Source organism: Colletotrichum acutatum (genome assembly GCF_030867785.1).
Source record: "Colletotrichum acutatum strain CBS 112980 chromosome Unknown BDZ83scaffold_1, whole genome shotgun sequence".
In the NCBI taxonomy this organism is placed as follows: Eukaryota; Fungi; Ascomycota; class Sordariomycetes; order Glomerellales; family Glomerellaceae; genus Colletotrichum; species Colletotrichum acutatum.
This window is the reverse complement of record NW_026848995.1, coordinates 53,457-81,372: the sequence shown is the minus strand read 5'-3', so window position 1 is coordinate 81,372 and position 27,916 is coordinate 53,457. Positions and strand designations below refer to the sequence as shown.

General features: G+C 54.3%; 10 protein-coding genes across 10 annotated transcripts; 5 read left to right on the top strand and 5 right to left on the bottom strand.

The window, feature by feature from the left end:
* Positions 1-196: 196 nt before the first annotated feature.
* BDZ83DRAFT_564232 (beta-glucuronidase) lies at positions 197-2,032 on the top strand (the record flags this gene model as incomplete). The annotated part of the gene is made up of 3 exons (XM_060503617.1): positions 197-434; positions 497-1,407; positions 1,463-2,032. The coding sequence occupies 3 exons, from the start codon at positions 197-199 to the stop codon at positions 2,030-2,032; spliced, it is 1,719 nt and encodes a 572-aa protein (XP_060371736.1).
* Positions 2,033-2,189: 157 nt separating this feature from the next.
* On the bottom strand, positions 2,190-2,993 carry BDZ83DRAFT_746114 (HAD-like domain-containing protein; the record flags this gene model as incomplete). The annotated part of the gene is made up of 1 exon (XM_060513209.1): positions 2,190-2,993. One exon carries the CDS (start codon positions 2,991-2,993, stop codon positions 2,190-2,192), a length of 804 nt encoding a protein of 267 aa, XP_060371735.1.
* A 669-nt stretch (positions 2,994-3,662) lies between these two features.
* BDZ83DRAFT_746113 (kinesin motor domain-containing protein) lies at positions 3,663-7,297 on the bottom strand (the record flags this gene model as incomplete). Its single annotated transcript, XM_060513208.1, has 4 exons — positions 3,663-4,532; positions 4,586-5,038; positions 5,091-6,794; positions 6,845-7,297. 4 exons carry the CDS (start codon positions 7,295-7,297, stop codon positions 3,663-3,665), a joined length of 3,480 nt encoding a protein of 1,159 aa, XP_060371734.1.
* Positions 7,298-8,363: 1,066 nt separating this feature from the next.
* On the bottom strand, positions 8,364-12,158 carry BDZ83DRAFT_564182 (uncharacterized protein; the record flags this gene model as incomplete). The annotated part of the gene is made up of 1 exon (XM_060503615.1): positions 8,364-12,158. The coding sequence occupies one exon, from the start codon at positions 12,156-12,158 to the stop codon at positions 8,364-8,366; it is 3,795 nt and encodes a 1,264-aa protein (XP_060371733.1).
* A 2,288-nt stretch (positions 12,159-14,446) lies between these two features.
* BDZ83DRAFT_645674 (uncharacterized protein) lies at positions 14,447-15,479 on the bottom strand (the record flags this gene model as incomplete). Its single annotated transcript, XM_060509872.1, has 3 exons — positions 14,447-14,555; positions 14,623-14,963; positions 15,027-15,479. 3 exons carry the CDS (start codon positions 15,477-15,479, stop codon positions 14,447-14,449), a joined length of 903 nt encoding a protein of 300 aa, XP_060371732.1.
* A 612-nt stretch (positions 15,480-16,091) lies between these two features.
* BDZ83DRAFT_645673 (uncharacterized protein) lies at positions 16,092-18,618 on the bottom strand (the record flags this gene model as incomplete). The annotated part of the gene is given in 3 exon segments (XM_060509871.1): positions 16,092-16,263; positions 16,275-17,583; positions 18,591-18,618. The coding sequence occupies 3 exon segments, from the start codon at positions 18,616-18,618 to the stop codon at positions 16,092-16,094; spliced, it is 1,509 nt and encodes a 502-aa protein (XP_060371731.1).
* A 2,901-nt stretch (positions 18,619-21,519) lies between these two features.
* On the top strand, positions 21,520-22,307 carry BDZ83DRAFT_746109 (acetyltransferase; the record flags this gene model as incomplete). The annotated part of the gene is made up of 2 exons (XM_060513207.1): positions 21,520-22,124; positions 22,184-22,307. 2 exons carry the CDS (start codon positions 21,520-21,522, stop codon positions 22,305-22,307), a joined length of 729 nt encoding a protein of 242 aa, XP_060371730.1.
* Positions 22,308-23,294: 987 nt separating this feature from the next.
* BDZ83DRAFT_596121 (uncharacterized protein) lies at positions 23,295-23,517 on the top strand (the record flags this gene model as incomplete). Its single annotated transcript, XM_060506849.1, has 1 exon — positions 23,295-23,517. One exon carries the CDS (start codon positions 23,295-23,297, stop codon positions 23,487-23,489), a length of 195 nt encoding a protein of 64 aa, XP_060371729.1. The 3' UTR covers positions 23,490-23,517.
* Positions 23,518-23,645: 128 nt separating this feature from the next.
* Positions 23,646-24,877, top strand: BDZ83DRAFT_564416 (PHB depolymerase family esterase; the record flags this gene model as incomplete). The annotated part of the gene is made up of 3 exons (XM_060503641.1): positions 23,646-24,050; positions 24,163-24,603; positions 24,677-24,877. 3 exons carry the CDS (start codon positions 23,646-23,648, stop codon positions 24,875-24,877), a joined length of 1,047 nt encoding a protein of 348 aa, XP_060371728.1.
* A 461-nt stretch (positions 24,878-25,338) lies between these two features.
* Positions 25,339-27,647, top strand: BDZ83DRAFT_596117 (major facilitator superfamily transporter). The gene is made up of 3 exons (XM_060506848.1): positions 25,339-25,937; positions 26,006-26,108; positions 26,198-27,647. The coding sequence occupies exons 1-3, from the start codon at positions 25,728-25,730 to the stop codon at positions 27,454-27,456; spliced, it is 1,572 nt and encodes a 523-aa protein (XP_060371727.1). The 5' UTR covers positions 25,339-25,727; the 3' UTR covers positions 27,457-27,647.
* The last annotated feature ends 269 nt before the right edge of the window (positions 27,648-27,916 follow it).

The following is a 27,916-nucleotide window of genomic DNA, read 5'->3' as shown; positions in this document are numbered from 1 at the left end:
TTGCTTCTCCTCACCTTCCTCTCAGCTGAGCAACCTGCAAATCTCCTCCTTGGCGACAACAAAAATGATCAGCTATAATCCCCACGACGGTACCGTTGCCCACCCATGCGGGGAAGCTTATTCTCACTTCACTCTCTCTCACCGACATCGTCCCCGCTGAGGTAGCCGCTACTTTCCCGCCTGACCCCTAGTCATCATGTCGTCCGTCATCAGATCTGTAGGCTCGGCCCTGGGTGACGAGCTCGAGTGCTTGTTCTCTGCCTTTTCGCCTTGGTTTTATGCATTCAAGTTGCCCTCTGCCCTGACCGGCGTCGTGGAGCTACTTGCCGTAGGTGCCGTCAATGTCACTGTCCCCGGTCCCAAGGAGGCGAGTCCCGTCTTTGATGCCTTTGTGAGCTACTCGCTCGAGTTTGCCTTTTTCCCAGACTTTGCTGGTACGTTCACTCCATACAAGACACCCTGACAAAGTAAAATGTCACTCATCATGATGTTCTAGGAAACGCCTCGGCGCCAAACAAGTTCTCAGACAACCTTCTCGCAAACTTGGGTAACCTACAAGGCGTCCGCCCTTATATCCGTGTAGGCGGAAACACCCAAGACTACGCACTCTATGATGTATCTCTCCCCTACGCAGTGAACGGCAGCTATGACTTCGCCAGGTCAAAAGACTACCCAACCACCATCCACATCGGCCCTTCCTTCTTTGAGTCCTATAGCACTTTCAAGGACACCAAATTCACCCACGGCTTCAACTTAGGCCTGGGCGGCAACCGTTCAGAAGGATGGGACACCCTCAAAGCCACCGTCCCCTTGGCCTGCAAAGCCATTGGCAGAGACAACCTCGACGTTTGGGAATACGGCAACGAGCCGGACCTCTTCTCCACCTCGGCCCAGGGCCCCGCCCGCCCCTCGTCCTGGAACGAGACAACTTACGTGGAGCAGTGGCTGAACGGCACCCGCGAGATCGCCTCCGTCCTCGCGGAAGCGTGTCCTGATTTCCCCAAGCCCGTCTTCATGGCGCCCTCCAACGCCGGCACCGCCAACCGGCTCCGCGCACCCGCACAGTGGGCCGCCGGCCTGAACACGGATGATAACGTCGCCCTTTTCTCGACGCACAACTACATCAGCGGCGCCGAGAGCCCTGGAGTCACGCTCCGGGGAACGCTGATGAACCACACCCGCACCGTGCAGTCCGTCCAGGCTCACATTAAGGAGTATGCCAACCTCACTGGCCGCTTCGACGACGTGCCGCCTCATATCTACGGGGAGCACAACTCGCTGTATAACCAGGGCAAGCCGGGGCTTTCAAACTCGTTCGGCGCCGCGCTCTGGGGCGTCGACCTCAACCTCTATGCTGCGTCACAGGGAATCAAGCGCGTTCATATGCACATGGGCACCGACTATCGTGTAAGACCTCCTTCCTCTCTCCATATATCCATTCTATTAGCTGACATCCACTCAGTACCAAAGCTGGCAACCTGTCCATACAAACATAACCGCCCTCGGCACAAAGGCCCCTTACTACGGCAACATCGCCATCGCAGCCTTCCTCGCCCCGTCAAAGGCCTCCCCTGTAACTCTAGTCTCCGTAGCCTATATCCCCCTCCCAGCCTCCGACCAGGAAACGACATCCGCCTACGCGGCCTACCACGGCGACACCCTCGCCCGCATCCTCGTCATCAACCTCAACCCGCACAACTCCACCGTCAACGGCACGGGCACGACGCCCGACCCGGACAGCAATCCCTTTCGCGGGGTCAAGGTGTACAGTTTCGCCGTGCCGTGGGCCAACGATGTATTCGCCAATGTGCGGCGGCTGGCTGCGAACGGGAGCGATGCCATTTCGGGGGTTACGTGGGATGGGTGGAGTTATAATTACGAGCTGGACGAGGGCAAGCCGGTGCGGTTGGGGAATGTTACTGTGGGAGAGACTGCGATTGTGTATGGGGGAAGGGTGACTGTTGCTGTGAGGGATAGCGAGGCTGTTGTTGTTAGTCCTGTTTTGGGGTGTAGGGCGAAGAGGAGGCTGTGAAGTCGCATTCAAGTGACTAACAACATGACAATCTGACATATACCTCTCTCACGACTATCCATTGCTACTCGTTTCTACCAGCCGTGACACAACAGTCCACGACGACCAAACAACGACATCCAAAACCACAGAATCAAACAACACCACATCAACACCCTCACCTCTTCTCCCCAAACTGCCTCTCCACCTCCCTCGCAAACTCCCCAATCGTATCAAACCGCCACTCAAACCCAACATCCCCCTTCGTCCCCTCCCAATCCCCTCCCACCCCTTCCCCGTCCTTTACATCGCCGCCCCTCGAGATCCAAACGCTCCTCAACCCGAACCTCTTCGCGGGGACGTGGTCGGCAGTCAAACTCCGCGCAACATGCAACAGCCCCTCTCCCCGCTCATCATCCCACTTCACCCCAAAGTCCTCCTCCACATGCTCAAACAGGTAGGTAAAGTTGCCGTCGGCGGGTTTGTAGCTTCCGATTTGCTCTGCTGTGTACACCGCGTCAAACGTGACAGGGGAAAAGTGTGTAAGAGTGTGAGAGATGTTGGAGGCGTCAATGTTGGAGAGGATGATTAGTTTGTAATGCCTCTTTAGGATTTCCAATCCGGGGATCGTATCCGCAAAGGGGACCCAGGTTCCGGGGAGTGAGCCAAAGGCCGTGGCTTCTTCTTCTGTCACGGAGACGCCGAGTTCTGCTGCGAGGGTACGGAAGGAGGAAGAGAGGTTGAGGTCGTAGCGGAGGGTTGGGGAGGAGGATTGCAAGGCTGCGGAGAGGGTGTCGAAGCGTTTCGTGAGGGATGCTTCTGTCGGGACGTCTGTGGTGTTGGTAGACGAAGGAGGAGGAGGAGGAAGACGGGAGATGATGGGCTCAAGACCGGCGCGGAGACCGGATTCCCAGTCGATTAGGGTGCCGTAGCAGTCAAAGGAGAGGGCTTTGAATTTTGTGAGGTCTGGGTAGGAAGACATGTTGGGCAGATAATGGATGGGGTAGATGGGTAGTTAGTTGTGAGAGAGGATATATATCTTGGGAGAGTGAAGAGAGAGGTAGAGGGAATTTTCTTGAGTTGGGAACAAGTTCTGTGAATGACACCGAAACCAGAACGTAAGATTTCGAGCAAGGGTCTCGCTATTCAAGATAGAAAGAAGAAGAAAAGAAAGAAAAAAAAAACCAAGAAGAAGGAGAGTGAGGAAACATCAACCTTTTATAGCGATTCCCAGGAAGACGGGCATGGCGTAGTATAGTGTGGTGTAGTTCCTCCCCAGCACCTCATCCTCAAGGGCGCGGATGACGAGCGGGGAGATCGCCACCTCAGCACATCATTAACTCCCCCAAAAGACCATCGTATCCGACAGTCTACCCATCCATTCCTCTTTGGGCTATACGAATGAAAACATCATAAGCTTGCAAGTATAGTCAACGGTAAAAGTCAAATGGTAGCAAAAGACGTAAAATTAAAAGCGTCCTCAAAAGAAGTGTCATGGGTATCAACAATACCAGTAAGCCTGCCTTTACACGCCATCATCCTACCCAATCGAATGTAAACCCTCAAAAACCCCGTAATCGCCATTTGTACAGTTCAATTTCATCAACAATAATCCCTTCTCAGCGCCCAAAACCACTTCACCAACAGCCAACTAATTCAACCGTGGGCTCTTCCTTCTGGGCCCCAAACTCGACGAAAAGGACGAAGGGGGCAGATTCTCCCGCCCCTCGATGGGAAGCAAGCTAGCATGTTTGCGGCCCTTGACCACAGGCCGCGTCGAGGTCCTCTTGCTAAAAAGCAGCGGCGCCGTGTTCTCGTTGATGGACATGATGCTCGTCGCCGGGTCGAAGCCGTGGTTACCGGTCGTGTTGGGGTTCACTTCGCGAAGGCTCATGTTAAAGGGGGGCATCTCCGAAATCATGCTAAGGGCCGACATACGAGTCGACGTGCGCGCCGGTGGCGGTGACCGGGACAGGTCGTTTTCCGTGTCCGAGAAGACCATGGCTTCGGGCGCGGGCTTGGTGGGCGTCGCGGAATCGCTGAGCTCAGCGAGGAGGGCCTCGTGCGCTTCGGTCCGGGGCAGGTCGGTCGGGTACCGGTACTGGACCTTCATGGGCGTCTCTCCTGTCGGGCGGTACTCCTGGATAGTTGTCGTTTCAATGTCCTCCCGGAGCGCAGTCAATGGCTTCGACAATTGCTGGGTCAACGGGTCCAGACCTTGCTGCATCTCCTCGGTTTCGGTCTCCATCTCCTCGCCGAGGTCCTTGACGCGGTCAAACGTAGTCTTGAAATGGCTCGAGATGTTGCCGAACGACTTCTCCACAGTAGATGACAGGCCCTGCATGGACTCGTTGTGGCGTTCGTGATGCGAGGCGTTCTCGGAACGAGCGCGAGTGACAAAGTCGTCCAACGCCTCCATTTGAACGTCAAGATCCTTCAGTTGCTCGTCCACGACACGGACAGTCTCGGCGTGCACCGACTTCGTGGTTGCTTGGATGGCCGTGCTGTGTTCCTCGGCGATCTATTTTTCGATTAGCAACGTGGTTAGCTAGTCACGGAGCATATTTGACTTACAGTCCAGTCATCCTTCAACTTCTTCTTCATTGCGTCACGAGACTTGGCCACATCAACAAGGAAGTGGCTCTCCTTGGTATCCCACGCGCCCATATCCTCAGAATACTGGGTCACCGTGTCTTGCAGCGTCACATTCGTGGCCAAGACCTTCTTCTGCAGCTGCGCAGTCTTCTCGGCGAGGCGCGTCTCTTGAGTTGTCGCCTGAGCGTTGATCAGAGATGCAATCTGAGTCAACAAATTCTGTCGGTCCACTGCCGCTTGCTTCCTCTCCTCATCCAACACTCGCTGCATCTGAGCCGAGGTAGTCTCGTTCTCCTCGATAACGTTGTTGGTTGCGCTCTCGAGTTGTTGTCTGAGTTTGTCGGATTCACTTCGCTGTTCCGAGATGTGCTTCACAAGTTCCTCAAACATGCTCTTGAACTCCTTACCCAGAGAGCTATACGAAGAGTGCAACTGCACACATGTTAGCTTTCAAGTCCGACCAAAAGTATCCGTAATATCTTACCTGGCTGTGGAAAGTGTCGAGCTCGCTGAGGACATCTGCAGCAATGCGCTCCGCAGCACCAGCAATGGCATGAAGACTCTCTCCAACCTGTTGCTTGACGGTGTCGCGAACGATCTTAATCTCCTCGAGAACGTCATCCATCTCATCCTTGGACTTTTCGTTCTGTTCCAAAAGCTGCTTCCTCGATTCCGCAAAGGAGTCGAGCTGCTCGTCGAGGAACTGCTGGGTAGAAGACAGCTTTCCCAACTCTTCACTGACAAAAGCGTTCATGCGCTCAGAGATACCCGAGATATTTTCCCGCTGCTTCTCCTGGAAATTCTGCACACGCTGCTCCACGAGATTCGTCACTTCAGACACTTCGGCTTGTGCTGTGCCCCATGCGCTTCGGTTGATGGATTGGAGCTCCGACTTTCTCTTGTTCTTCGCTCTAAGACCATCCACATCGTGGACCGTCTTCTGCAGAGTCGCAATGAGCTCCCCGCCAACTTCGGCCAGCTTCTCCTCGGTTTCCTGGTGAGCTTTGCGGAGGTGAGTCTCCTCGGCGAGGCTCCTTCTTGTGGCCTGGAGCACGACCTCGGTCTGTTCGAGAACTTCCTGGGTCTCATCGAGCTCAGCCTTGGTGCCTTCGTGATCCTTCCGCAGCCCCATGAAGCTAGATGTCAGAGCGAAGAGCTCCTGCACCTTGTTCTTCAGGTTGCCCTCGAGAGTTTCCATCTTGGCTGCCTGCTCCTCCATAACAATGCGTCTCGATTCGCTCTGGGCCGTCATCTCCTCGTAGCTCTCGTTGGAAAGGTAAACACCGTTGCGCTGTCTCGTTGTAATCAGCTCGCTCTTGAGCCTCTCAATCTCGGTCGCAAAGTCCCTGAGAAGCATCCTCTTGTTGATCATGGCGTTCATCTGCGGCTTGTTGCGAATGTTCTTGGCTCGGAATGCATAGTCGAGTGTTGAGATTGTCTCCTCGAGATTGCTCTTTGCCGGCGAAATGGTAGCAATGATACACGTCTTCGTCTGTCCACCCAAGGAGTCTTGCAGAAGTCTGGTGAGCTTCGACTCTCTGTACGGAATGTGCTGGCCCTTGTCGACCAACGCGTTGATGACTCGGCCGAGTGTCAAAAGACTCTTGTTGATCAGGCCCGCCTCAGCAGCCCGCTTGTTCTCCGCCCCGGATCGTTGAATATTTTCACTACCGGCCAAATCGACGAGGTTGAGCTTGCCGGCGCTAACGTAGTCGTCACTTCCATCCTCGCCCTTCTTGCGGACGTAGGCGGTGACAGTGAAGACCGTGTGACTTCGGGAACTGAGATCGTTGCACTTTGTCGCCGCGACCTGGCGCTTCAAGCTTCCATCCTGAAGAACCTTGATACCCTCACCGGCGTTTCTAATGTGTCTCTCCTCCATACCCTGCACCACTGTCGTCGCGTGTCTTCTTGATGTGTCGTCAAAGATCTTCAGTTTCGGGCCGTCCTCGACAGCGATCAAATCGCGTAACTCTTCGTTGTAGAGTTCGATGAATGAGCACTTGACGCAGCTCTCGGTGTCGTCCACTTCGAGTTTATTGAACAGCGCGTGGAGAGCTCGGGGGATGATGCCGGCATTATCAGAGAGGAGGCCGAGGGTTTCTGTCATGTCACCTGACATGGTGTATGTCTTGCCCGTACCGGTCTGGCCGTAGGCGAAGATTGTACAGTTGAAGCCAGCGAGCATCTACATTGTGTTAGTCAAGTCTCATTAGCCAGGTAACATCTTAGACGCACCTCATCCAAGATTGGCTTGACGGTATCATCGAAGACCATGGTCTGGTCAGCCGCTGCAGAAAAGACGCGATCAAAGTTATACGTCTTGTTGCTCAGCGCATTCGGGCCGAGCTTCAGCTCGACATTCTTGCCCTTTGCGCCATCAGCCTGGACGACAACGGCGCTGTTTTCCTTGACCTCGCGATCGTTGCGGCCTCTGCATCGGACGACGACGTTGATGTTGGTCTCCTGGCCCGGCGTATCAAAGTCGTACTCGCGCTCCTTACGCTTCGTCGCGTTGGTGGCGACTGAGGCGACGGATTCGGCGGGCGAGGCGGGACGTTGGGTCTGGGAAGGGCCATGCTGGTATCGCAAATTCGAGGTCCGCGTTCCCGGTCGCACGCTCGAGCGAGCCGCGGCGCCGGTACGCAGATTCGACGAGGCCGTCCTCGTCAGCTCCCGTCTGGAGCTCATAATTTGGGTGGTAGTATTTTCTTTTTCCGAGTGGTCGATTGGTGGCGGTGGTAGGACAAGTGGTTGAATGAGTATACGAATCAAAAATCGCAAATAACAGCTCGCCGGTGCCGTTTCGTGTTGAATGGTGTGAAAGTCGGAGCCGTCAAAAAGTAGTAGCAGTCGTCGGGATATTGTGTTGACAGTTACAAGGGTTAGTAAATAGAAGAAGCGCGCTAAGTGGGGGCAAGCTCTGTGGTTGGTCTGCGGAGTCTGCCGTCACCTGGGCAACCGGTCCACCAGCTCATCTGCCCACACCACACCGTTGTTTCCTCCCCATCCTCACCGGCGTCTGGGTCCCATTTCTCACCGCTCACCGACTCCGGGGCACTCACCGAGACACATTGGGACTGACACAAATACCGTGCGTAACCAAGTACTCTACGTTATCTGTATTATCAAATATCAAATCTCTTGCTTCCACCTGCATCATCGCACGACTTTCGTAGTATGTCTGTATCATTATATGTATATATAGAGTTTCCCTAACGGAAATAATACTATCACATACCCTACTCCTCCTTCCCTGCAGGCGGAGGGAGAAGAAGCCCAGTCCTCGAACGTCATCCATCCCGCGATGTAAAGGGGAGGAAAAAGGGAAGAAAAAAAGTCGCTAAAAAAGAAATCGCACTCAAGCGGACAAAAGTCGAACTGAAAAGATCCCCGTCTTCCCCATCCTCTCTCTCTTTCCCCCTCTCTTCACCATTCCCTTCCCTCTTCCGGGTATCATTACGTCTCTCCTCTCCTCTTCTCTCTTCTCTACCTTTTCCTCTCCCTCCCCATCACTAGATTCGAAAACACGCCATTTCTTCACAAAGAGAACAGCCCAATGTGACTCCAAGAAAACTTTTGCTCCGTCGGCTATGCATAGTAATGACAGTGCTTGTGATGATGAGCGGGTTACCAAAAGAAAACACACAGAAGAAAGAAAATAATACGCAACTTTTAACTCTTTGCCGCAAATAAGGGCCGGAGAGTTGAATTGAGAAGAAGGAGCCACGAGGAGAGCCAAAGACATGGTCCTCGCTCACAACCACAACAACCACCTGACAGCGCCCACAGCCCCTTGCCCAACACCCCAAAACACCCTCAGGATCATGACGACAAACCAGACATACCACATGAACCCGACAAGCACCCACTCGACAGCAAGCCACATGGCGCGACGGACCCAGCGGAACCTACGTCTGCGCCGCCGCAGCATGGCCTCGATCACATCGAGCGTATGCTTGATCTTGAGCCGCTGGCCCAGCGTGAGGTCGCGGCTCGTCTCGTCCGCCTCGTCGGCCGCCGCCCGTGTCATGGCGGAGAGGTCCGTCGCTACCCGCCGGCGGACATCCTCCACGCGGCGGTGCAGGGCCGGGACGGTGTCGGCGACGAAATGGTCCGCCGTCTTTTGCCAGTCCTGGCCGGCGCACTGGATGGATTTGCCGAGGGTCTTGGCGGCGAACTGGTACAGCTCCGTCTGCGGTACGGCCTTGTTGCGTAGGCTGGCGGGGTCGGGGCTGAGCTCCGCGATCGTGGGCCAGAATACGTTTGCGACCTGAAGGTCATTCTGAGACGGTGTTTGTCGGGCTGCAAACGCCAGATGAGGCTCGTTGGCGCGGCGAGTAATTTCCATGGCCTTGATGCCGGAGCTCAGGACTAAGGCACGCAATCGGGCGACTTCACGCTTCGACATGGGTGCTCGGTCAGGTGCGGGGCTGTGGTCAGAGATGGACCAGTGTCGACTGCGGTTTGAGGAAGATCCAGGACGGCCATCCGGTGGGAATGAGGGCGGAACGGCGATGATGTTGTTGAGACGCTTGTCCGCCTCCTTCAATCCTGCGCTGTGGCTACCAGACAGCGGCTCGCCCTCGGAGACATCTGACAAGCGCTTCGTCGATCCAGGCGACGAGGTCGGACTCGCGCTCAGGATATCGATACGCGGCGGCTTCAGCCTGTCAAAGCGAGGCGACTTACGACTTGCTGACGGCGGTGACGTGTCGGGAAGTTTCGCCGGCTCGCTCTCAAGGTGCCTCAGCTTCTCGTGGGAAGACTCGAATGCAGGCATGATGTCGAGGTAGTTCTTGCCGTTCTGCTGGCGCATACCCTGACTTCTGATCGAAGCCGTCCTTGAAAGTGGCGTCTCTCCTCTTTTCCTGCCTCTCTGCTCGGTGTCTGACTCATCCGTTGTGGTGCCTTCGGCTTCGGACGGGCCATCGCCAGTCTCTGACTCCTTACGCCAGATCAAATCACCAAGCTTCGACATGCCACCACGTATAACATTGTCGATACGAGCCCCTTTGAAAAGCCCTCGCATTCCCGGGTCGTCACTGCGCAGCTTGGTGCTAGCAGTGCTGCGATGAGACTTATGGCTTTCGCCTGTTGGCCGTTGGACAACCTTGCGAGACGGGCTTCTAGAAGAGCCCCTTCTGTCCATAGACTTTCGATCACCCGAGGACTCAGGCGAAACCTCGAAGGGCGTCTTTGGCGCGCTAGCCAGATCCTCCGCGCTAGATCTCTCTTCCGAAATACGCGAGCCTCTTTCCTTGCTACGCTCGCGGAATATTTGTTTGACCTTGGAAAACGGGTTTCGCGTAGGGGAGTTTGCCCGACTTGACCCGGGTGAAAGATCTCCCCCAAGAGCAGGGATGAAGGGATCTCCACGAATGGCGCCGTCTGGAGAGTTGGGAAGAGATGAATCGACTTCGAACGAGCTTCTCCTCGCGGGCACCGGGATCTCCAAACTTGACCTGCCCATGCCGCGTTGAAGGTGCAGCGGAGTGAAGCGAGGCTTTTCCTTACTCTTCCTCTCATCAGACTCGCTCACCTCCACGATAGATGCCTTCCGACTGTGTTGTCGTGACTGTGGATGTGACGTGACCCCAGCATTCCGCTCCGGCGTTACGTAGCCCGATCCGTCTGGCTTCTTGGGCCCGTTTTCACGCGCCTCCTTGGCAATCATTTCAAGCATCTGCTTCTCCAAGATGTCTTGGTGGCTGCTGGTGAGCGTGCCTGCTCGGTTCCTCCTCTCCTTCCTAAGCTTGCCTTCATTCTCGCTCTCAGACAGATCAGAAACCGAGTTCTTGCCGTTCTTCCAGTCATAGTGGCTATGCACTGAGTTGCTGTGCCGGTGGTGGTGATGATGATGGTGTCCAGTAAGATCGTGCAACTTCTGGCGGGCACGTTCTCGAGCGCTCGCTGTAGAATGCTCCGTGTCCGACTTGGCAAGGCCCGGGTTGCTGGATTTCGGATCGATCATGGTACTTATTCCTTCGTATTCCTTACGCCCTGGTGTCTGTCCTGACTCGCTGCCGTACTCTTCATTCTGCCTAGACAGAGGTCTATGCAGTTCGACATTCTGGGGGAAGATTCGGCGCCAGTGACGGTCTTCAATCAGCTGCTTGTGGTGGTCTTGCTCCAGCCAGTACACATCGGCGAGGAGGTCCGCTGCGTCAATAGTCCAATCCAGCCTCGGTCTTCTCGGCTTATTGGCACTGGCGGTGGCTTGAAGGGCGTTTTGCTGCTCCACCATGTCGGCATCCGTGAAAGGCGGCAGCGTACAGCCATCCGCACTGGTCTGGCCCGTCGCAGCCCATTTGGCCACTTCGTCAACCCAGTCGGCGACTTTGATAAAGTCTCCAAAACCCTGGGCCTCGCCATCAATCGCCTTGCGCTCCCGAGCTCGCACCTTTCTGTTGCGGATGTATTGTAAAGGGTTGTAGGGACGCCCCAGCCGCACGCTGCCATCAGTACTACCGTAGGTGGGAATCCTTGCAACTCCTCCAGAGGACGTGGGCGGACTGGCGGTCGTCGGGCGGCTCTGGTTGTGCGACTGTATGGGTGGGACCAGCTCCAACAGGCGCCTGTATTGGGCCATCAGCTCCAGGTGCTCCTTTGCCTTTTGTACTCGTACCAAGGTTGACGCGGTAAAGTGGTTCCGAAAGGTGCCCTCCCGGCTCATATCGAACGTTGCCTGTAGCGGGCTGCTAAGCATGCCCGCCGAGGGCAATCGCGGAGTAAGTGCCTTTTCAGGCCCTGGGGACCTCGTCCTCGACATCCTCCTCTGCTGCTGCAAATGGTTTTTGAGATTGGCGCCCGTCGTTCCGTCTGGAAGCTGGGCCAGTGTCGGCACAGCCTGAGGCGGCGCGATCCTTCGCGACACCTGCCGTCGAGATTCGCTCAAGTTAAGAGCCATGTTCACGATCTGCGCCGAGTCGATATCGAGTGGGGCATTCGATGGCGGCGCGAAACTCGTTCCCGACAAAGGTCTACTGCCGTTGGGCGCATCCCGTTTCCTGACCGTCAGTTTATTTGTAGGTTGCGGCGGTGATGAACCGCCATTTCGCCTTGGCGGGCTCTCGAGCCCAGCGAGTCCGTAGCCGACATCGCGACCAGCGCTGGATCCAGACCTGTCCGATGCCCTTCCCGAGTCTTTCGTTCTCCGGCTGGGTGGTATGTTTCGCGTTACGTGCCGCAGTCGGGGCGCCTGCTCCTCCTCTTCGGAATCGTCATCGTTGCGAAAGGCATCCTGCAGCAAAAAGGCTCCGTTAGAGCGATGCCTAGGAGCTCTCTGCTGCTGCTTCCTCGCGTCGACCCTTCCCCCATGGTATCCATTTGTATGTTCAGCATCTCTCGGGCTCGAAGCAACTGGGCGGCGCGCGCCGCTGGACTCGTCGGGCGATGGCAGAAGCGTCGTGTCGTTGAGGAGGCTGCCTGTGGCACTCGATTCGCCCGTCTCGTAGCTACCCCTGCTGCTGCCCCTATCGCCAGGCATGGAGTGCGGGCTCAGCTTCCTCGTGAGAATGGCACGCTGCTGGGCGGCATCTTTCTCCGTCATGACGGCGGAGATGCTCGCATGGCCGGCCAAGCTGTGGGTTACGTTGTCACCAGCCCGTTGGGTCGGTTTCGAAGCCGTCCGGTCGTCGTCGTATTCGTCGCTGTCGTCGTCGTCGAGCTTAGCTTGCTCTCGTCCGTCCGGTGTTCGGATAGTGGGCGGGCGATGGAAAGTGTCGGTTGGGTAAAATCGATGAGGGGGGAACTTTTAGGGGTTCGCGACTCCCATGGTACTCTTGGTTGGATGCAAGGGGGTGGATGGCCGGGTTCAAGACGAGTCAAAAAAATAGCCAAGTAACGGAACACCCCATGTGAAGGGACGAAGAGGTGACGAAGATTTTGGAAATGTTGGCGCTGATTCGTCCGAGCCGAAACAGGGCATTGACATGTGCCAGCTGAGCATAAGTTGGCGTCGATCTCTCGCTGCCCAGGATCGTGGCAGTCCAACTTTCGACCGTACAGTATCCGTAGCAGCGGCAGCGACAGCGGCAGGAGTGAAGCAAAGCGGCGAACACACGGACAAACACGGTCCAGGGTTCCTAGCCAGCTCTAGTGCTCCTTCCAACTCAACGCCTGCGAATACAAAGTACCCATTCGCCCATTACGCAGCCAAAAGCCTGGCAGAAGCAAGTATCCGTACATTACTCCGTAGGTACCTCCCCATAGCTCTGCCGTGGCGTTGCAGCCGACCACGCTAAGATTTGCTCCACCCGACGACCCCACACATGCAGAAAGATGGCTCCACCCGATTCGGCAATCGCCGGAGCGGAACATCCTCCAGACCCGGACAAGCAGCGAGTTCCATCCAATCGTAAGGAGAGAGACACTGGAATGGTCTAGCCCAGGCGGAGAGGTACCATCTGACCAACGGCACGACAGACAAAGAACTCCTTTGTCTCTCTTGTTTCACTGTACCAACGTCACCAGGAACATCAAGCCTCCAATCTCCAGCTGAGGCAAGAATAGGTACTGCACGGAAAACACTGCGGCTTTGATATCAAGCAATCGTTGAGCGCGCTAAGCCGGCAGGTAAATGGATCCCCCGGCCCCCCGATCCGCGCTAAGGTTTCCCGGATCAGACCGCCCATTGCATCTGAAAGGGTCTCCCTGCTTCAAACATATGTTCGACATCTTCCAACCACATGGCCTCCATTTCCCTATTGCATTGTAGAAAGACATTCGTGACCTACGGGATGGTGTTTTAATTACTCCATCAACATAGTCGAGTGCAATTTTAGACATGGCGTAAGAGCTACGGTCTAATGTTCTTCAAGCGGTATAATTTAGCATTGTGCTTCTCCTCCAGCTTAGCGCCCTAGCACTTCAAGGTTAAAACTTGGCATCAAACATGTCCGACTTGCCCGTGCCAATCGATAGTCGAGGCGGCGATCTGCTATCATGTCGTGTAACGCCCCTTGAAAGCTCAAGACAACAAGCCATATCGTACAACTTACTTGAATCAATTTTCACGACTAAAGAAAAATAAAACGCAATAACAGGAAAGCAGCAAAAATATTAAAAAGCTCAGCCCCCTATTACAGGGAAGCCTACGAAAGATCCGAGGAGACCCTTACCAGCCTCAGGTGTAACGATGCAAGGATTTTTACAAGAAACAACACGGGACTCGAACCCGGGGCCTATGTGTGCGGGAGCTATTCGAGCGCAGATGCGCCGACATTCCCCGCTACGACACAGGCCTTGGTGATAGTATCGAGCAGAATTATTTCCTAAAGACCTAGTGATGCGGTGGTGGCGGGCGGTGTGTGGACGAGGATGGGTGGTAGGTGATGGTTGGGATGAAAAAGGGGTCTTTGTAGGACCTTAGCCTTGGGAAGGAAGGAGCTGGACAGAAAGATTGTCTACCTACTTGCTACCTACCCAGTTGTGTTATTTATGGCCGTTGGAATCTCCTATGAGCATCTTCTTCAGAAACTCGGCGTCACGGCTCGTCTTCATACCACACATTGTCAACATCAATATCACACAGTCTAATACACTAAAGCAATATGGAAGGGACAAATTATTAAGCTCTAGGGAACATCAAAGAAACTCGAGTTAGGTATTTTGTGCGTTCCTAACGAGGGCCTGTTACCAGCATCACCCCCATTCTTCCAAGCTTCCGTCCCGCTCCCTCTTCGGTACCCAAATTCATACAAAGAATCCAACGCAGAGCCCATCCCCGTATACCTGGCGGGCCCAAAAGGCAAAAATCACCAACAAAATAAGGTGGGCGCAGACTATTTCTCACATTTGGGGTGACCTGGGGTATCGGGGTATCTCACCCTAACCAACTTAAGCGTGAACAGGGGACTTGTACTCGGAGAAGAAACGCTCGTGGATGCGGCCCATGTACTCGACCAAGGCGGGCTTCTCGCGGATGAGAGCGGCGTGGACGGGGTTGCTGTATCGCGATATGTTAGCTCTTTCTCCTTGATGTCCATCCTTCCCATGACCATGCGATCACTTACACAGTAGTGCCGAGGACGGTAGCAAGGTTGCCGTAGACGATAAAGTCGGCCTCGGATGGACGCTGTCCGCCCAGGATCCAGAAGGGCTCTCGGGACTCCCGCGAATCGAGACTCAGCTTCGACAGCGAGGTCTCGCAGAAGCCGTTCAGGGACATGACGACGTCGGTGGCGAAGGCCTTGACCTCTTCGTCAGAGTAGCGGCCAACACCCTGGAACCACAACTGCGAGTTGACATAGCCGCGAGCCGCCTGGGTCGAGATCTGCTTGGCGCCCCAAACAAAGTGGGAGAAGGGACCATCGTGCCACATCATCTCGTACTGGCCGCGCCATCTCTCGTACAACTACGTTGAGCGTTAGCATATGCTCCTGTATCCTTTCACTGTCATATTGCGGGTTCTCCTTACGATGAGGAAGTAAGCGCGGTCCTCCAGCATAGCTCGGATGCAGGCATCCTTGGCCTGGTCGGAGGGAGAGAGCTCCTTGTTGAGATCCTGGAGCTTGCCGGTCTGCACGAGACGCTTAATGATAAACTGGGACTCGCCGACAAGCTCGTCCGAGTCGGCAAGCTTAACGTAGGGTACTCGGTACTTGGGTGCCTGGAAGATGTTGGCAGCGCGGTCTACGTGCTGAATACCGGCATGGCGCAGGCGAAGACGCAGTTGAATTGAAAAGGGCGTGTATCCATACTGGCCGGTAGGGCGATCGAAGCTGTAGATGATCAGGTCGTGTCCAACTCCCTTCTCCACTGCGGCCTCGTCCTCGGCAGCCTCTCTAAGCTTGCGCGGGAGGTAGCGCTTCAGAGCCAAAGCGTTCTGCTTGGTGTTCTGGGCTCCTGCCGGTGCTGTCTTCTTTGCCATGATGCTAACGAGGGGGTATATGGGTATCTTTGGGGGGTATCTCTGGGTATTCAATGAATAACTAACTGTTCTATGCTGCTACAAACCACAGGAGGCTTCTAGCTGTATTATTTATTGTTTTCGATACAGCTTCGGAGGTGTTCGACACGGGCGGCCAGCTCGGAGCTGCTGGAGCTTTACAACATGGTAGGTGCTGGTCGCAATGCAATGGAAGCCCTTGGCTCCCGAAACATGGCCCGAGTCAGACCGTCAAGTAAAGCGAGGACAAAGCTGAAAAATCCCAAGTCTGTCTTGCATGAATGCAAAATCAGATGGATTATTGCAAGTGGATGGAAGAGAAGCCTCGCAAAGTGAGAATCTGATATCAGCCACGTCATAGCTGTTCCATGTTGAGTTGGTGGACAAGCCTAAGAACGAGGCTAGAAGGGGATGCGAAGTGGTGGTGTCTGAATATGCATCTGGATTTGAGCATAACCCCAACTTGTTTGTAGGGGTATCGCGGCCATTCTGTAGCCTCGTCTTCCCGGCCAATTTTGGAGCTCCGTGGCCGTTACAATTCCTGCCCGCTCAATCGCCAAACCACCTGACCCCAGGTTTATGCCCAACTCAAACCTAAAACACAGTCACCGTGTTAACATGATCGTTCTTGAGTACCTCAAACACGAGACCGGGGAATCCAAATAAAGTAGTGGTTGAATCGTCGCTGCCATCAAATCTCTTGGCGCCACTGTCCTCCCAACCTCCAAGAAATTCGCAGCTGCTGCCGGGGCTATCACCCCAGCCCCTATTGAGCACCATGCCTCTTTGGGGGGTCTAGAGTCGCCTTCAGGGTACGCGCTGTTCCACCGTTCGTTCAGTCTGTCTTTAATCTCGGTGAACTTGGTCTCTGAGTTTGCCGCCGCACCGGGAGAGCCATCATCGAGATAGCTAACTTCCCAACGGCAGCGACGGTGTCTGTTGAACTCATATGATCCAGGTACGTTACCATGAAGGACTAGTTTCGTAGCAACCAGTCGATCAGGGGATTCCGACTTGATGGGTTTTCCTGGTGGCACCTGAGACTCGTGTTGCGAAGGCGGTGGTCTTGATGGAGGCGAGGGAGTGGACACCAGCACATCAAATCCTAGATAGAAGTAGTTGTAGAAACATTCACCAGAAACGTTTCCGGCAATGTCTTCTTCGATGGCTTCATCGTTGGAATCGTCTGAGCCAGTGTTGGCAGATGATTGGTCAGTGTCAGTAAGATCGTCTGGCCGACTCAAGTCAGCGCCGTTTGACCGAGCTCTGCTGTGGCTCGCCGTCCGAAGCTTGTGTATTGTCATCCTCTGGTCGTTCTTCCGATAAGTAGCGTTCGGGGGACCGAGCTCAGCGATCAACTCCTGTGGGCTCGTCTCTCCCAGGATAATCCAAAGGGACGAGTTGGTCCACTTGCGGAACAGCTGGAGCTTTCCACCACCATGAATCTTGACCAGCGAGATTTCGTCGGGAACGACATCCTTCCCCCTTGGAAGGACGGGAACCGTTTTGACACTCGGGAGAACCTCTGTCCAAAGGCTCTCTCGAGCTTGGGCCCACGAGTCTCCGCTGAAGACAGCCATGGATGTGGGCACCTGGCTTGTCGCAGCAGACAGGAGTGACACCACATCCTTATTGGGGGAGTATGCGGATTCGGCCAGTCGGAAGGTAAAGGCAACGCCAGGGTAGGACAGTATGTAGTTACCCAGGTTATCGGAGGAATCGGGCGTTGGGGGTATGTACTCTCCACCGTAAGTTGGTCCGAGCAAGCGATGGTAGATTTGTCGGAAGGTTGGGCCGGAGGTAGATTCTCCGGGAACTGGAGACGATGGCGGTCCCTGCGCGTTGGCGGGTTTGACGAGATCACGGTCCTTAAACGTGACATGATTCTTGGTGAAGTCGACAATCTCTACCAGGCGCAGACGCTGTTCCGGACCGTCGAATCGTAGCCTTATGCCGTTGGCAGGGAGGCTGAGGGTTACGGGCTGTTGAACGGGTTGCTCGCGGGAGTAGGCAAGGTCGAGTTGTGGAAAGCGTTGCGGTTCGGCCTTCAGTCGCGTCAAGACATCATGCAAGGACGCTCCAAGAACTAAGCGACAAGCAATAGAGTTAGCGTCCGAGTGTGTACTGCAGCAGTCAGAGTTCATGCAAACCGAGAAATCCCAGAGCCCGTCCTGGGTGCAGTTGCGCAGTGAAGAGCGACATGATGAGCAATCGGATCGTGGCTCAGCGCGGGGTCCGCCGAGTGTTCAGGGCGGTGTTGTTGCAGGAACTTCGTCGGGTTCTAGAATGAATATGGTGGCATAGGATGTGGCTACTGGTGGTTTGGGTGATGTCTTGCGCAGAAGAGATGTGTATGAGTGAAGGATAGTGCTCCGACAGCCAGCAGTAGAGACGGCGCAAGTTGTTCTCCCGTCGTTGTTCACGGGTCCGTCAGAGGGGTTCATGTGATGCTGCAGCAGTGACAACGGACTAGCGGGGCGTGGGGTCGGAATGAGACGTCACTCGCTTATCAGAGGTATAAGGTACAAGATAGCACCGTTTGAGCAAATCAGAGTCGTTGAAGGCAGGTGCAGCAGATCCACCGGGTATGCAGGGGCCATAAGCTCTTATCTAATCGGCCAGCAAGCTCCAACGGAACACCCCAGTCGGGAGGGAAGTTGCAGACCTGAACCAGTGGAGGATGGGGAAGCTGTTGGGGACGATCGAGCTTCCTTCCGCTGTAAGCACGACAAGTCACCATCAAGGTACCAATGTAACTCATATTTCGGATATACTTGGAAGGCAACATTGGCAAAAGTGCTTGCAAAGAATGAGATTTTCAGCCCGTGTCAAAGTATCTTTTCGCCCTAGGTACCTATGTCTGCTACATCTTTGATTTATTAGCAGGCGCGGGGAAGACAGCCAGCGTAGCATCAACATCATCTCAAGAATGTGCCAACGCAACCTCTTGGCTCGTCGGAGAATCACCGCTACCATCTGCTTGCAGGGTTTCAGCAACATTATGAACTTCTTCTGTACACGAACGCCAGCCAACAGAAGCCAATAGACAGAGCTTGCCAGAGATCGGGACACTTTGTATGCCACCGGACATACCTCCGTAAAGTCTCTCCAGTCGCCTCATACGAGGCTTCCGGCTTCTCCACCGGCTTCCCTACTGTCTCCGCATGGAAACTATCCCGTCTCTGCAACAATTATGCTTGCGACAGCCAGCAAGATGCTTCATTCGGTAGATTTCGCTTTCTCTCGCCTGAAGTTGAGCACGGAGAAGCCTCCAAGGCCTGATGCCCACAGACCTTCGTTCGACGAACTCTCACTCTGTTTCACCTATTCTTGTTAGTTCAATCTACTTCTCTACAAGGATGGACCACAGAATCGCACATTTCTCACGCCATTCAATCAACCTCCTGGCCAGTCCTCCCACCACTACGGCTCGCTCGGAATTGGCATCGACATATGAGGAACTGTGTGTACCACCCTCAGGACTCCATAGGGAGCCTGAACTAGATCACAGGCCATTTCGTCTGCCTTTCACCATGTTATTTCACCAATCCCATACCGAGAGTCTTAGCGTTGCTGCCATTGTCGTAAGCAGTGTCTTGGCTTATTCTTCATTTTCATTAATTAAGAGGAACCTAAAGTGTTGCTAAGACCCATAAAGTACATCAACAGAGGCGCGGGGCGTCAGTGTTCAACACACCGCCTCATATCTACCTCTCACTGGTATTATGCCACGATGGCCGGCTTATAGCGGGACTCGTACCTCGTCTTCGGATTCGCCCTGCCTTCCCATTGACTTTGCTGCGCCTCTCGGAATAGCAATAGAGAACGGTTCTCGGTGGGTGCAGCGAGTGCTGCTACTCTTCAGTTATCAGAACTAGAACCCAGTGGAGCCCCAGGAGTTACGGCCGTGTTGTCTGGTCAAGTCTGGTTGTACACTATTTGATCTCCAGCCGCCGCTGTCGATCGACTAAGGAATCACGTCAATTTGGAAGCAATGGCTAGCCATTAGCATGCTTGTCGATACTTCTACTTTCAACGGACCGACACGGGATCGAAGTCTCACTAATCCGTGGCGAGCAAGATGATGGATTCGACAGCTGGTTGTGCCCTGGATTCACTCTTCAAAAGTGAGTAAACGACTGAGGATGAGCAAGCCACCTTTCCACGGACCCGACTCATCATGCTGCGCACTAGCATGGCCATCGACCCTAAACCGTGCTTCTTCAATGGAATTATGGGATCAGCATCCACAATGAACCTGAGCCCTGTCGCTCGGTCTCATCGCAACTTTCATCGTTAGAGTGCTTCTTTGCATCTTCTGGACTACAATACTTCAGGGGGTATTCGTTAAACTTGCAAGAACCACGGCGTCCCCGATCCGGGTATCTTGCATTTCTTGAGGTCCGCAATTTACTGCGCTAGGTACGATCATGCCGTCAAGTAGAAAAGTGCAAAGAAAACGTCTGTGAGCTCCTCTCTGGTCATTCTCCTCCGACTGGTATTTTGACTGACTTCATCAAATCAGTTCGACAAAATCTACGGCACGAGGTGCCGGTTCCACAATCTCCGCTTGACTCGACTCTTCAAGAATACGCGGGACTACCCTTCAGTGTCACTATGATTCGGTTTTATTTTCAACTTGAAGTACGACAATAGATCTTGCAGATCGATGCCGGCGTCAGCGGACAGTTTCAAGACGACAAGTGGGCCGACCGTGCGATCACGCACAGATTATGGCCTCAGAAGTCGCATGCACTATTCACTTACCTCCCACTCTTTGGGCCACTGGAATCGAGTCCCATTACATAGCTCAACATCGAATTCGCACCCATGCCCAACGTAGGCGCCTCAATGCCCAACAGCATCAGCGCTCGTATGCGGCAGGCACAGCTTAGCCGGATCTCAGGTATCCCATGGCTTAATATGTCAGCACATTGAAGATCATCGACGTCAACGCCGTGGACTGAAGGAGTATGGGCCCATCTCTACGTCCAAAACATGGTTCGGCGTAGCAAGTTGAGCACCCGCGAAGGATCGCGTCCTCGTTGAAGAAAGCAGGCCGCTACGAACGGCTTCCGCCTAAGCTTGCCTCACGCAGTCCCATCCGCGAAAAGCTCGCCTCACTCTTTGTGCCAAGACGTGTCAAAGTTTGATCTGATATCTGAGAGCAGCTGCCGTCGGCGACGGGGTCCACCTCATGCAGGCGTGCAACGATGCTCCGCAACGTGAGTCGGCCACGCCGTCTTCATGAACGGCATGTCGACTGCAAGTCCTTGGAATTACGTAGGAAACGTACCATGATCTAGTTATGGTAAGCAGACTGGTATGTGTTGGCAGACGTTCAAAGTTAGCGAACGCCAAATGAGTACTTGACGAGTTGAACACCAGCGAAAATGGCTCACAAGTTGGCGTTCAGACTTCCATTTTATCTCGGGTAGCCAGCATTGCGTAGAATCCAATGGCGCGTCTCACAATGTAACACAACCAAACCCCATCATTAATGATTAATCATTGCGACCACACCTCATACCTGGATAGCGTCTTTCTACTTGGTAAAGTAGACACCACCGACAAGCGTAATATTCCAATCATCAAGAAGTACGTAGATCCGAATTGAGGCATGGTGAGAGCAGCTTCGAGCACACGATGCCTTACGATGTAACGCACACAATGAACGCAATGAAGCCAAGTTCGATCTCTGCATCCATCGTCTACTCATCAGAGCCGGAATTCGTTCATGTGACGTGGTTTTCTCCCGAGCGAAGAATCAAAAGCCATGCCGCTTTTGCCGCTCCTGAATCGCGGGCTTGAAGGTGTGGCCCTCTCAACACTGTGTCGTTGGTATCGACACGGGAAAGGATTCAAGCGATGCTGACTATACCTTGAATAGGTAGGTGAGTAACGTGTGTTCATCGGGGCCTTCAACCCTGCTTTTCCCCCTCGACAATTTCCCATCTTGTCATACCATCGCTACTAAGCCACGAAAAAGGCCTCTGCGGCGCACACTCGAAAACCCAATCCGATGAACGTCAGAGACGCTGGCCTAGCCTCTCACGATGCGGACTTCATCGTGGAAGCGTTCAACTCGACCCTCGCGCCGCTCGCGGCCCTGGGTAGCGGCGCGATGTGGGGGTCGCAGCCCTTTAGCCAGAAAGACGGCTTTGTCGAGGAAACCCTCAAGGATGTGGCGGCTTCGTCGAGGTACCGTACTACCGGCGAAGGCGATGCTTTGAGAATCTTCATCGCCGAAGTCGAGGTTGGGTCCCCGGCGGCGACTGGGGCGATTACCCCGCACGACGCCAGGCAAGACGGGCCGGGCCTCCGGTACAGGACCGCCGAGGACGGGAAGCGCTACGTAACCATCGGCGCCGCGTTCGTGCGCACGAATTGGCTTCCGGGCCACGTCAAGAGGCAGTTTGAAAAAGAGAAGAAGATTCGTGACGAGTTGGAGGGGAAGAAGGACGGTTTCGCGTACCTCGACGTGATCGTCACAGATTACAGGACCGGGCGGTATCGCAAGGGCGCTGGAGAGGCGCTCATTCGACGGGCCAAGGAGTATGGGGTTACGGAGGGCATGCAGGTGCTTTATGTTGATATGTGGGCTGGGAACGAGAAGAAGTTGAACAGGTGAGTGCGACAGAGGATTGATTTGAGATGATACGGTTGTTTCTAATGAAGGAGAATAGGTTCTATGAACGGCAGGGGTTTGATGTCGTTGACGACTTTACTTTCGCGCGTACTGATAAATCTGCTTGGCTTGGTACGCTTATGCGTTTGGATTTATCAACGATTGAAGGACAGCAGGCTTGAACAGGCGCATCTTCGATTTGTGTCGGGACTGTTGACGAGACACCTGCAAAGGTCTCTCACACTCTACTTTACAAGCTGCTTCTATGGTAACTACGTTGGAATTATAGCCCAGCCACTAGGTGAAAGTCGAGGAACGTAGCGTGCCATGTACTAGATCGAATCATTGTCTCGCAGGGTGGCTGTTTGGTAGCGGTCTCTAGGCTTCTATCAAAGCGGGAGCCGGTCTCAAGGTCTCTGCGAGAACCAGGCCCAAATAGAGAGAAGGGAGAACAGAGAAAAAGAAAAAAGATCTCGATAGGGAATCGAACAAAAGGTTAGGTTGAGTGAGGCTCAAGGACTTTCGGGTTAATACAAAGACTCCCCCTCATTCCCCTCGGCCACGTTCCCCTTGTTCCTCTTATGACAGGAGGGTGGAAGAATTGACTCAAGTACCCTTTCCCCCAGGCACTATTCTGCTTTCTAACATGAATCGTACGAATATGCGACCACACCCTTTCTATGTAAAGGTGTGGGAATCCCGGCTGCAAGCTTTTATAGAGAGGCTCAACTGCTGGTCGTATTCAGGCTAAATAGAACCTCAATGTCACCAACCTCCACGTGGGTGTTCTCCAATGTCTACAGCCTGCCATCATGAGCTCTGTGCAGTATGCAAACAGTTGTCAGAAACGACGCTTCCTTTGACCCGGAAATTGGGGAACGTTGCAATCATGGACGGAATAAGGTAGCGGAGACTGAATAGCGGAACCACGGGGATTCCATTCGTGTAGTATCAACAATTCCCAGTTCAGGGTCCGGAGACACACACAATATCAGGTCCGTAGCTTTTTGTAATATGAACACCATAGACCGGATCATTCTTGAATGACAAGCCGGGCTCAAAAGCGTACGGGGAAGATTCTTGACACTAGGTTCAAGTTTAATCGCTGACCGAGGGCATCTGACGACAAAGCAATAGCTGAGTAATACTCTCCAATGAGAAAGACATTCATGGGACTTGGATCAAGAATGGTAATTAGACTCTTCAGCTCGATGCTGTCAAGCTTCGAGACTTTGTCTCTTCTTAGAGGTCCGAGATTGTTGGTAGATGGAGGGGACGACGCAGCCACTAGCCCGCAATTTCTCGGAATCATTGCGTCCGCCGCCCTCTTTCGCAGACCTCAAAGGGGAAATCTGCATATATAAGACATTATCCATGGCCTAACATCCAAGGTTACGAAGACTGGCTGTTATTCACCAACTTCAGGTCGGAGAACTCCCACTACAGTCCACAAAAGAACAAGCAAAGAGAAAAAAAAGTCGAATCTCACGATGCGCTCCCTCACCCTCCTGGCTACGGCGATGACCGGTCTCCTCGCTCCTCTGGCGAGCGCCGCCTCCCTCCAACAGGTAACGTCCTTCGGGGCTAACCCGTCCGGCGCAAAGATGTACATCTACGTCCCGGACAAGCTCGCGGCGAGCCCGCCTATCATCGTAGCCATCCACTACTGCTCCGGCACCGCGAACGCGTACTACTCCAACACGCCCTACAAAGGGTATGCCGACACCTACGGGCTGATTGTCATCTACCCGGAGTCGCCGTACTCTGGCACGTGCTGGGACGTCAGCTCGACCGCGTCTCTGACGCATAACGGCGGCGGAAACAGTAATGCGATTGCGAACATGGTGACGTATACGCTTGATAAATACGCCGGTGATAAGAGCAAGGTTTTCGTAACGGGGACTTCTTCGGGAGCCATGATGACAGTGAGTCCTCTTGCGTTTTCTTGTCCCGTAGATGGCTGTATCAGAGGATCGCGGAGTTAGGATCTTGTGGAAAGCCAAAAGCCTCCACCACCACTGACAATGAACCTCAAAGAACGTCATGGCAGCAACCTACCCAGAGCTCTTCGCCGCCGGCATAGCCTACTCGGGCGTCCCTGCGGGCTGCTTCTACACCGGCACCGTCAACGGCTGGAACTCCACCTGCAGCCAGGGCCAGTCCATCGCCTCGCAGCAGGCCTGGGCCCAGACGGCGCTCAACATGTACCCCGGATACAGCGGCAGTCGGCCGCGGATGCAAATCTACCACGGCAGCGCCGACACGACGCTGTACCCGCAGAACTGGAACGAGACGATCAAGCAGTGGACGGGGGTGTTCGGGTACAGTCTCACGCCGCAGCAGACGTTGCCTGGCACGCCGAGCGGGCAGTATACCAAGTACGTGTACGGGCCAAACTTGGAGGGGATTTATGGGACGGGGGTCGGGCATAGTGTGCCTGTCATGGGGGCTGAGGATTTGAAGTGGTTTGGGATTACTGTGAGTGTGATTTCGTTTTCCGTGTTTTTTCCCCTTTACTCTTTCAAGAAGATAATCTGACTGACGTTCGCAGGGCGGCTCCACGCAGCCGGGAACAACGACGCAGACCTCGGCGGCACCACCGGCGACATCGACGGCGAGCGCGCCGCCGACCGGAGGGTGCACGGTTGCGAGGTGGGGCCAGTGCGGCGGGAGCGGATGGAGCGGGTGTACCGCCTGCGCGAGCCCGTATACTTGCCAGGCCGCGAACCAGTGGTACTCTCAATGTCTTTGAGTGGTTTACATGGCTTGTTGCAGACGAGACGGCATGTACAGGCATATCCGGATTCTACATTGCAGAGTATGAAAGCAAGTCAAGGTAAGTTCCAGAAACGGCGCCGATGTGGGGCCGTCGGTCTTCCGGGATGTTGGTCCAAGTCTCTCCTCCGGTCGACCGAGCTTTTTGAGCCGAACGGTTGCCGGGAGAATGTTTCCAATCTTTCCAGATAAGGCTATAGATACTTGATCAAACTTAATTTTGAGGGGTTTTCCCTTCTTTCATGGCCGAAATCAGCTGTTTTGAATGACTCTCATCCCTGAAAAAGTAAATGGAGAGGCGTCGTCGGCCGTATTCCGACCCTTGTCTAAGGCCGAGAAATCGGCCTTTACGCCATGCACAACAAGCGCGCTGCATAATACTTGCTCTAGCTCCGACCGGGAGACTGGTAGCTTGCTTATACGCATGCAATGATGCCACGAGATTTCCCCAATACTGTTTAAATATTTGGTAAAATCTCGGAGTGAAAGGCGGGAGGATGACCGCCGCAGAGTATTGCGTGATAGCGGAGAGACATCGCGCATTGGCTGCTTGGCAGAACCCGGCTCACCACTAACCTCGCAGAATGAGACGACAAGAGGAATATAGTCAATCACATCCTTCGATAACGACATTTTGATGGGATCCACAACAGTTATTGATGTGATGGAAGCTGCAAGGTTAAAGATCGCAGGTGTTCGCTGATGACTTCCCTTTGAGAGAATGCTTTACACGAGCCTAGATGAAATCTTTTCGGCGGGCACTGCGCACTTACACCTCAGGAAAGTGCACTTGATCGTAATTTTCGGTCAACGAAATCACCCAAGCCATGGCCGACGAAAAAGGGGTCGAACCCAAAGTGACGTCTACGCCCAAGGGCAAGACCGTCTCGGAGAAGAACGCTGACGTGACGCTGCGGCTCCTCGAGCAGCATGGCGACGAGTTCGGTCCCCTGACGCCCGAGATGGAGAAGAAGATTCGTAGGAAGCTCTACCTTCGCGTCATGACTCTCCTGTCGGCCATCAACATCATGCTTTTTGTAAGTTGATCGCGATGGAACGTGAGTTTATGTAATGAGCAACTGGCTAACCGTGACTTGTTTCTAAGGTTGACAAGTCGACACTCGGTTACGCAGCTATCTTGGGCCTCTTCGAAGAGACTGGTATCAGGCAGGCCCAATACAATAACTTGAACACGATGTTCTACGTCGGTAAGCAAAATTCACCTACATATCCCCTTTTGGCCTACACAACAACCTTTTTCAGCGAGAAACTGACGCGAACACCCCCATCCTCAAAGGTTACCTAGCCTTCCAATGGCCAGGCCACATCCTCATGCAAAAGCTCCCCTTTAGCAAATACGTAGCCATCACAATCTTCATCTGGTCCGTCCTCATCTTCCTCCACTGCGCAGCAACTTCCTACGCCGGCCTCATCGTCCTCCGCCTCCTCCTCGGCGCCGCCGAAGCCACAATCGTACCCGCAATGGAAATCACAATCGGCATGTTCTTCAACCGCCGCGAGCAGTCCTATCTCCAGCCCGTCCTCTGGATCACCTGCCAAGCCGCGCCCCTCGTCACCGGCTTCCTCTCCTACGGCCTCCTCTACGCCGAGGGGCCCGTCCTCCCCTGGAAACTCCTCCACATCGTCACCGGCGGGCTCACTTTGTTCTTGGCCGTCTGGGTCTGGTTCGAGTACCCTTCCAACCCGGCCGAGGCCCGCTTCCTCACCCTCGAAGAAAAAATCCACGTCATCCGCCGCGTCCACGCCGCGCAGCAGAGCTCCATCGAGCAGAAACGCTTCAAGCGCGAACAAGTCGTCGAAACCCTCCGCGACCCGGTGTCCTGGCTGTTTGCCCTGCAGTCCTTTACGCTAATGTACTCCAACAACCTGAACTACGGCCAAAAGAACCTCATCACCACCTCCATCGGCATCAAACCCCTCGGCTCGACCCTCGTCGCCGCGGCGGGCGGCGCCTTCGGCATCCTCTGCTGCGTCGTCGCCACCCTCGCCCTCCGCCGCTGGCCAACCAACCTCGCCCTCCACGGCACCCTCTGGTGCATGCCCGCCGTCGCGGGCGGCATCGCGATGATTACCATCCCCTGGGACCGCAAGATCGGCCTCCTGGCGTGCCTGATCCTCGCAGCGGCGACGTACGGCGTGACGTACATCATCGCGCTGGGGTGGACGACGTCCACGGCGGCGGGGTACACCAAGAAGCTGACGCGGAACGTCATGTTCATGCTGGGGTACAGCGTCGGCAACCTTGTGTCGCCGCAGATCTGGGTGCCGGCCAACGCGCCGCGGTTTTATGGCGCGTGGGCGTCCATGATTTCGGTGAGCTGGGTCGGGACGCCGGTGATTTTGTGGGTTATTCGGTTCATACTTGTGAGGAGGAACAAGGAGCGGTTGGAGTATATTGCTGGGTTGAGCGAGGATGAGCGGGACGGGTGGGTTGAGCAAGTTGATGAGGGCGGCGAGACGATCCGGGTCAAGGTCGATTTGGCGGTTTTGGATCTGACGGATCTGCAGAATAAGCAGTTTCTATACCCCATATGAAGGGGCGAGGAACTAATCTCTCGTAGTTAGCGTCTTTTTGCGAGGACTGTTGAATATCAATCAAACTGCTGTAAGGCCTCGTATCAATCTCTGAACTGTCTCAATCGTCCTATTTCCTTTGTTTCCAACTGGGGCTTGCTGAGGTGTAGCTCGACTTGGAAACTTGAAGGCCTAATTTTTGCTTATCCAGTAGCTCATAGAGTTTCTCTCCAATCAACAAACAGTAAGTTGTTTCTGGGCTTATCAAGAGTTAACATGCAATCCATAAAGTCTTCAAACGGTTGACACTCTGTGTTAGCTGTTTGAATTGGGTATGCATAGCCGTATTACTCTAGTAGGAGACCGTCATTGCCAATTGCTCAGAGAGGCCACACAACTGGACCTCGCAAATTGGCTCTAATTTATGTAGATTGGTCAATGGTGCGCGACTCCTATTTATCTTCATGGAGTCTTAAAAATG

What these genes read in the sequence shown, in the direction of transcription:
- BDZ83DRAFT_596117 (XM_060506848.1), top strand. Translation starts at nt 25,728, where the DNA reads ATGGCCGACGAAAAAGGGGTCGAACCCAAAGTGACGTCTACGCCCAAG. An exon ending in CCATCAACATCATGCTTTTT is followed by an intron (nt 25,938 to 26,005) that starts GTAAGTTGATCG and finishes CTTGTTTCTAAG; the next exon opens with GTTGACAAGTCGACACTCGG. An exon ending in GAACACGATGTTCTACGTCG is followed by an intron (nt 26,109 to 26,197) that starts GTAAGCAAAATT and finishes CCATCCTCAAAG; the next exon opens with GTTACCTAGCCTTCCAATGG.